The 8,663-nt window shown below is 39.0% G+C and overlaps 1 protein-coding gene across 2 annotated transcripts in view; it reads left to right on the top strand.

The window, feature by feature from the left end:
* The window catches only part of fzd3a (frizzled class receptor 3a), a 30,054-nt gene that overhangs the window by 876 nt on the left and 20,515 nt on the right, over nucleotides 1-8,663 (top strand). For both annotated transcript variants that reach the window (XM_041975167.1, XM_041975168.1), the window contains exon 2: nucleotides 215-721. In XM_041975167.1, the coding sequence (XP_041831101.1) occupies nucleotides 461-721 (261 nt within the window). In that variant the 5' untranslated portion in view covers nucleotides 215-460. The remainder of the gene's footprint in view (nucleotides 1-214; nucleotides 722-8,663) is intronic.

Below are 8,663 nucleotides of genomic sequence, written 5' to 3'. Positions count from 1 at the left end.
AACAATTACTATAAGGAAACTACTCAACCCATCCACTATGGATATTAATTTAAAAACCAGTTACCACAAATAATAAAATAAAAAAACAAACAGTTCTTTACTGTTTTCCACTTGCTATCTAAATTCCCTATGGATTTTCCCTGTAGATTTTCTCACATAGTGTTATTTTATTCTAACAATTTTTAAAGCTGAATTCTTATTTTTCTGGTTGCAGATTTTCATCGTTATTTTCTTTTCATTTTTGGGGGGAGCATCGTTGTTGTCCAGTGAGGAAGAAGAAGGAGGAGTGTGAGTCTCCACAGCATCTCTCAGGTGACGGAGGTGTAGCTGCTGACTGGTATCTCCACAGCAATGGATGCCGCCAGCTTCAGTCATGGCTGTGTTGGACTCTGCTGCCCAACCCTGCCTTTTCCTGTGTGATTTAAACAAGAGGAGCCCTGCGACTTCCCTTCCCTGGTGAATGACCCTCATGCTAAGGGAGCTCAACCTCTCAACACATCCTCGGTTTCACGGAATAGAAATGGATCTCCTCTGGGTGCTATCGGTGTCCATGCTAACGGCGTGTGTGGCCATTCCTATGGATGCAGCTGCAGGGAGTCACAGCCTCTTCACCTGTGAACCCATCACCTTGCGTATGTGTCAGGGGCTTCCATACAATTCCACTTTCATGCCCAACATAATGAACCACTACGACCAGCAGACGGCTGCTCTTGCCATGGAGGTACAGTAAATATAATGCATATATTTCTCCATATATTGTTCAGATGAAATGCCTTTTTTTCTCTTATGTGGACAAAAACATAATTTATCCCCTTCCCCCATCAGTTTTTTAATCTAAACCTGGCCGGTTAAGACAAGAGGCAATGTGACAATAGTTAGACCACAATGTTATTAAAAAAAAACATCCAGACTCACTAAAACATTCCTTCTGTAATAGTTTTAAGTTGCACCAGCACCTTTTTTATCCACCAAATCTAATCAGCAGTTATATAAAACGTGCTTTTAAACATAACTGGAACACGCAGGTCCTGCTTGGAGGTGCTAACACTTAATAAAGCACGAAAATATCTAATGAAATATTAATTTAAGTCTTTTTTAATTCGTTATTCAGGACCACAATTATTCGTATGACTTGTCTTAAGTTAATAGACAAACATGGCGCTTATGATTAAATGTGCTTAACAAAGTAGCCTAGTCACCTTCTGAACAGTGTAATTTTTCCAGATTTTACAGGCCACAAGTTCAGAATTTCCCACCAACCTATAAATTTTTTTATTTAAAAGCATCATTACAGTTGTTTCACATTATTATTAACTTTTGTGACATTTTTGTATTTGATGGTTTATGTAAAGACAGGCTGGAAATGTGGGCTCTGGGAGCATGAATTAATATGGTTCAAATGTAAAATATGTCTAATTTTTAACCCTCTTCTATGTATTTATGTACCCAGTAACTTCCTATTATTAATTTTTTAATTATTTCCTCGTTATAGGAAATTATATAGGAAATTCAATTTATTGAAAAAAATATATATATATATATAAATACATATACATTCAGATTTTTTTCTTTTTCTTTTTTACTTAAATTGATAAAACTAGGTGTCAGAAGTAGACGAGTTACCTGTTAGATGTGCTTAGATTTAGTTAGTGTGACATTTAAATTGACAAGGTATCAGCCAGCCTAAATTGTTTGTTTTCTTTCATATTACAGTTTTTTAAAGCAATGTGACCCTCCTCTTTAACATCAGCAGACACAGAGGCAACGGGCACATCTATCTCCATATATATAAAATACATCAGGACAGGAGTTTGTAATCTAACTACCTTCCTTTTCTTGTTGCATAAGGGATGCTTAACCGCCTCCTTCATGGCTTCCCACTAGCCGACATAACTACATCTACCTGAGTGCATGCTGAGAGTTGAATTCATCTTGGAGATAGCAGCCTACTTAAATTTGTCTTGTGTAGCTCCAGGGACTGGGAGCGTACTACCAAAATATTAAAGACAATATTAAGTTTTAATATTTGTTCCTGCAGGCCATAAAAACAATGTGTTATAAAACAGATTTAACCGCGTGCATTGTTCACATGAACCACGTCTGTCATGTTTACTGATTTAAGATCATCTGTTGGTCACCAAAGCTGTTTTACATAACAGGTTTTAAGCTGTTGGTCAACAAAGCTTGGATAGGAAGATAAAAAAGAACTATTTTTGTTTACATTTTGCTTTAAGTGATGGGTTAAAAGCTCACATTTGTATAGACTGGGACTGATGCTGTGATTGGAGCAGATGCAGATAATCCCGTCTTTTATATAGGCTGATCAGTTGTAAAGGTCAGTCAGTGTGCTCTGCCCATCTGTGTGTGTTATATCAGCCATCTCCATTAAAAGCATTTATCTATCCTCTGCATCATGTTCCCACGTGTTCCCTCTCGCTCCACCTCATTTAGCCGTTGACCCGGCCCTGCCCCACCCTGCCTGACATGGTGATATGCGGCATCCTGGAAGCCATCTGTGCCCGCTCGGTGTAGATTCACTGAGTGAGACATGGATGGGGATGCGGGAGGAGCAGTGCCACTAAAATCCAGGGTTATGTAACCTCTGAACATAGCCTTCCCAGCTGTGGGAGCACAGCATCACAGCTGCACTCTTATTTGGACTTCAGCTTGTAAAAATTCCCATGTTTTTTGGCTAGTAGGAACACTGTCTTCTCTTGTGATTACAGAAATACTAATCTTATTTTAAAACTATTAACATGCTGTTTTTCAGGAAAACTCTTTGAATTTTGCTGGTGTGAGTTAAATAATTGATGTCATTGATGAGACGTTAGTGAGCCAGTGCTGTGCTGTTTGAGGCCCGGTTAGCTTTTTACACCTAATCACAGTGTGTGTGTTGTAGTGAACACACAGAGGCGCTTCTGGTTTTGACGCTGTTCACTTTGATTGGTCATGGATTCACAATTAAGTCTCTTTTAGTCCTTTTGGGTTTGAAGAAACCCAATATGTTCCGGCTCACGGACACCGCTCCTCTGTTTGCATCGTTGTCCTGATAACTCGGCCCATATCCAGTTCATGGGAGAATCCAAAGCCTGTAAGACGTTGAGGGCAGCCAAAAGAGAATTGACAGCTGATTTTTAAAGGGAATTAGGGCAGCTGAACAGCCATGATAATGATGATGAATGCCTCGCACCGTGGAGAAAATGGGAGTTGGATGGGAACCAGCGCCTGCCATTCTTGCAGTTTTTCCTTAAACCCCCTGAAGTGGTGCTTTCTTTTCAAGACTTTTAGTTGTTTAGGGGAAAAAAGAGGCAATTTATTATCTTTATCATTAGTTATAAACCTATAAAAATTAGCACAACCACTAATTCTGATTGTCTTGCTGCTTTTGTGTAATTGTGCCACATCAAACAGGAGAAAGCTAAAAGATTATTTCTAAAAACCATGTTTTATAGGCTGGTGTTTATCCTTTCCCATCCTGTCATCGCTGACCGCCGTATGACCTCACATCTGAAATGGGACAGGGGCCCTGGGGGCTTTAAAATTGGCTTCTTCTTCTTTTTTTTAACCACAGTGATACTGTACCACACTCACAAGATAAGTGAGAGCATGGCGGATTTGACTGGCATTACGAAAAGAAGAAAATAAATGGGATAAAATCCCCTTATTTAGATGTAGATGCTCTCTGCAGCTCCCAGATGCATTTAAAGCAGCGTGGGCTCATCAGAGGAAATTAGTTTAGTCGCCATAAACTGTGTTTGACATCCAAAGCTGACGGCATCTGGGTCACAATTTACCGACAACGTAAAGTGCCACAACGACAGTGCTGTTTTTATACGCAGGTAATTTCTAGATTCTGCACTTCTACGTTTACATATCTAATAGTTTCTGGGAGAAGTGGAGATAATTTGTCTTCATGCTGTTTTTTATGTCACAGTTATATTTTCTTGGTATGATTATTGTCAGAAATCAAAATTTTACAACTATCAGGATTATTATGTATGAATTCATTTCACAAACTATAAATGTGTAAATTCACATGAACACTCCTTATAGGGAGTTTAAGTTTTATTTATTTCTGTCTTTTGATATATAACAGAATAATAGAGAGACACATTAAACTAAGAAGCCTGATTTTATTAAATTCTCCTCTGCTCGGTAATCAGTAAATAAATACTAAATATTTTCTTTGGATTTCTCTCAGAGAAAACAGATGATGAAAGGCTGCAGGACCCCATCCTGGACTCAGGAGGAATTTTCTTTTTATTAACTGCATAATAAAAATGGTTTTGAACATTTCTTTTTAATCTGAGTAGAAACTTTTAAACAGGAAAAACCATCTAGCTAGTTTTTCTAGTTTTTGACTCCATGCTGTTCCTTAGCAGAATAGCTGCTGTTTGAGACATGAATAATACTGGAGCTGTGAAAATAAAGAAACAGTCCACCTGAAATTGAATATTTCTACTATCTTGGGATATTGGGTAAAAAGGCATTAACCTCAAGCCAAATCATTCGTGTTTGAACAGCACAATCATTCATCAAACAAGGAGATTTTTACGGTTTTTCCATCCGTATAATGTAGCGTTCAGTGAATAAACCTGTCACGTTGTTCTGTGAACCCGCTTAGGGCTCATTCACACCAGCCTTTTTGATTCAAATCGTGCTTCTTGCTTGGAAAGTTGGCTTTGTTTGGAGCATTGTGAATACACAAACAAATTCTGATTCGGATTAATAAAGGTCAGACGTGGAAGAACTCTGTAAAAGTTCTAATAGAAATATGGTCGACCCAAGAGCGCTAGGATCTGAGCTCCATGTTTAGCTGTGATGTGGTAGAGACCGAAGTTGTCCTGCATAAACCAGTAGATGAAGGAGTTTTCTTCTTCGTTGTGTGTCTTGTCGTCTTCTGTAATTTTTGGTGCAGCCTCTAGTTGGGAGTGTTATTTAAAATGTTTGATTTGTTGTAGTGCAGTGTGAACGCAAACATGTTCCAAAAGAATGTTTCAACCCCCGGCTGAACAGAGTCCCTGATTGTACTGTGCTGGAAAAATCTTCGTGGGGAGAATCAAAAATGATGCCGAGTCAAACTGTCTTTCACAAGTTTATTATAGCAAAGAGAAATAAAAAAAATCATGCAGTCGAGCATGCAGAGAAATCTCTCTGATCAAACAAGGAAATGTCACAAAGCTATATAGATCTCTGATCACGCCTTTTCTAACAATCATCATCATGCATGTCTCGATGGGGATATCTATTAAAGGTTGTTGCTAGGGGGCAGATTTTGAGAGAGTTCTCCATAAAAGGAAACTAGACTAATCTTGAGACAGCAGGTGATCTTTACTCTTCACTTCACCCTGCTAGTAAACAGGAAAAGGGAAACTATAAAGAGAACTGGCCAGCGTCTGTAAGTTTGAAAAGGCCACATGATAATTTGTAGTTGTAACAGTAATGCTTCATCTTATGACAGCTTTAATAAAGTTTAGGCCAGCTCACACAATAATTTCTATCACAGTACCTTGTCTATCGGACTATCCTGGTGTGAATGCACCCTTAATGTAAACCTTACATCATGTTAACATTAAGTTCATTTAACCTAGTTACTGTACATTTGCCTTTACTTTAGTGTACAAAGCTGGTGGGGTAACATCCATCTATCCATTTTCTATACTGCTTATTCCACTGCAGGGATGCGGGAGGGCTGGATCCCAGCCGGGATACGCCCTGGACAGGTCAACAGGCCATCACAGGGCCTTTGTCAAGCATTCGTTGTATTTCCTACTTTGTCTGCTACTTTATTTTTTTACTTTACAGGCTGTGACTGGCGAGCCATCCTCCACAATGACACCTTGGTTATTTTTTTTTTCTATAACCGAAAAAATCTCACAATGATGATTTAATCTGTTTTTTTGGAGAGAAAAACTCTTTCTTTGCTGTTCTTTCCCATTTAAACCTGCTTATTCTGTAACACAAGCGGTAGCAAGTTACGCTAATCGGCTAATGTGGTTACACATAATACATAATAACCCTTTATGGAAAGTGACAATATTGAGGGTCTTTATGGTTAATCAGTCGTTCTGTTTAATACTAAACAATCATGACATCCCTAGTTGTTTTAGTTTTTGTACCATTTATTTAAGAAGTATTTCTGGATTCAAACTGGCGGCTACAGAGAGCTCAGTGTTTGTATTTCTGGCTCTGATTTGTAGAGATCTACCAAATAAGTTGGAAATTGCATGTTACACATGCTTCAGTTTTGGGAGAGAATTTAGTTTGAAACGAGGCGATTTTCAGAAAGTCTGGTGGCTGTTGGAGCGGCTTGTACGACTGTTTAGGGCCAGATGGACCAAGTGAGGCCAACTGAAGATTGTAATTACATTAGATTGATAACTGGGTTTGTTTGTGTGAAGCTGAAGCCGATAAATCATTTTAAGGATGGTTTTATTGATCGGATCTTTTGTTTTGTTTGTGCTGTGTGAATGGGACACCATTTTTAATCTTCTCAGTCCAACATCCCCTCATTTCCCTTCTTAAATCAGCCTCTTGTCTCAGGTTTACAACACGTCCAGATAAACTGTGTCGTGTTACAGCTGCTGTGTAGAAAAACCCAGATACTCCACCCATTCAGTTTGAATGGATTTGTAAAGAAGAGCTAAGGTTTGTGTGTGTGATACCACCATCTGATAAGTGCGGCCCGTTTAAACACACAGGAGTGCCTGTATGTGTGTGTTTCTTGTTAGTAAAGATGTATCCCAGCAAAGCGCACACACATGCAGACACAACACGGTCTGATAAATCCAACCCAGCGTGACCCAGGCTATAAAAGAGTCTCTTGTTTTATTTAATGTCCAACACCGTGTTTATTGGCTGTGGAGTGAATGAGGAGCACATCCAGAGAGTAAGACGCTGGTCCACAACAACCACAACAATCTTTCTGTTTGTTTGAGTGTAAATGGATATTACACACCGTCTAAGCCAAACACTTTCTTAGCAGTGAATGACACGGCCGATTGGTCGACCCATCCCTCCTATGTCTCTCCTCTTTCTCACCCCCGCTCCTGCACCTCTTTTGTCCTCCCCCTCCCCCCCTAACCAAGGCTCACCCGTTGCCCAGGGAACGGTCCCAATTGTGCTGTTAACAAAGGCAGTAGAAGCTTTTTTTTTTTTTTTTCTGCTTCCCGGGAGGTGGTCCCCTCCGCCCTGCACCCTGACCTTCCCAAACCCCTCTTTCCTTCCCCCTCCTCCTTCTCGTTGACGCATCCCTTGTCGCTATGGTGCTGAGCTTGGAAATGTGGAGATTTGGAATGGCTAAAGAGGAGAAAAATGGGAGAAAATGTTGAAGGGAAAGGGCTTAACAGGGGAGGGGATGATGGGAGGAGAGGTGACTGGGAGGTATTTATAAAAGAACAAATCATTGAAGGCCATTCGGCCATTTTTTTTTAGTGAGCTCAGCAGCTGACTCAGATTCTTTATTAAAAACTAATTACTGTAATGTCAAGAAGGTACATACAGCCACCCCTGGATGCACTTAATTAGACTGAATTAGTAATGAATACTGCAATAGTCTTGACGTAATTCAGAGCATGATGAATAATCTCAAAACTGCACGAGGTGAAGCGTCGGTCAAGGCTGGTTTTCTTTCCAGCCTCTCGATTGGAGGTTTTTCAACCAACACAGCTATATATGTAGAAATATGCAGACCCCTGGGATAAACAAATAAATCTATGCAGGTTTGCCGCTGGACTGCATAGTAATATAAAGTAGAATCTGGGGCTGGGCGATATGGCCTAAAAATAAAATATCGGATTTTTCTAACCAAATCAGATTTTATTTATTTATTTTCTTTTCTTTTCTTTCTTAAAAAATGTTAAACTTATTAATAACAATATTAAACTGAAAGCGTTTGATGATACAGTTTCAGCTGCAACAAGTTATTCAACCCCAACTGATGCGATAAGTAGCTTCTCATTTCTTAAACAACCATGTGGACAGATGCATCCTGTGGTTGTGGAAAAGATGCTAGTCTGTTTAAGAAGGGTCAGCCCACTGACATCAAGCAAAGAAAACATCTAAGGAGATGCTGAAACTACTAAAACTGGGTTAAGAGCTGCCCAATGTATTATTACAAACTTTATTTATTTTTTATTTCACACATGCCTATGCACAACGTCAAATTATAACAAAACAACAACAACAACACACTTCTTGGTGCACCACCATGATAGAAAAGGAGCAGGAAGAAGTTAGACTTATGAAACCCACCCCTTTCTTAAGCAGAAACTCACATATAAATGTTCTGTTAGCTAATTTCATGACAATCAACAAATCAATGCTGAAAGATCTTTAACATACACATTTACAATCCACACAATTTCCACCTTTCATCGAGTTCATTCAAAGTAAATCTATTTTTATACATAGTTTTAAACTGAAAAATATTTGCACACATCTTTAATTCAATCTGTAATGAATTCCACAATTTGACACCACATATTGAAATGCACATCTGTTTTAAAGTAGTTCTTGCAAACTGGTGATTGAAAAGGATAAGGACCTAAAAGGATAATGGAGAACCATCATTTTCCAGGAGGAAATGTGGTCAGAAAAAGCCTTAAATGATGGTGGTGGTCGATCATTTAACATTTAGTGGAATCAGATCATAAAAAACCACC

The sequence above is a fragment of the Melanotaenia boesemani genome, chromosome 22 (assembly GCF_017639745.1).
Source record: "Melanotaenia boesemani isolate fMelBoe1 chromosome 22, fMelBoe1.pri, whole genome shotgun sequence".
NCBI lineage: Eukaryota > Metazoa > Chordata > Actinopteri > Atheriniformes > Melanotaeniidae > Melanotaenia > Melanotaenia boesemani.
This window is presented reverse-complemented; position numbering and strand designations above follow the sequence as displayed.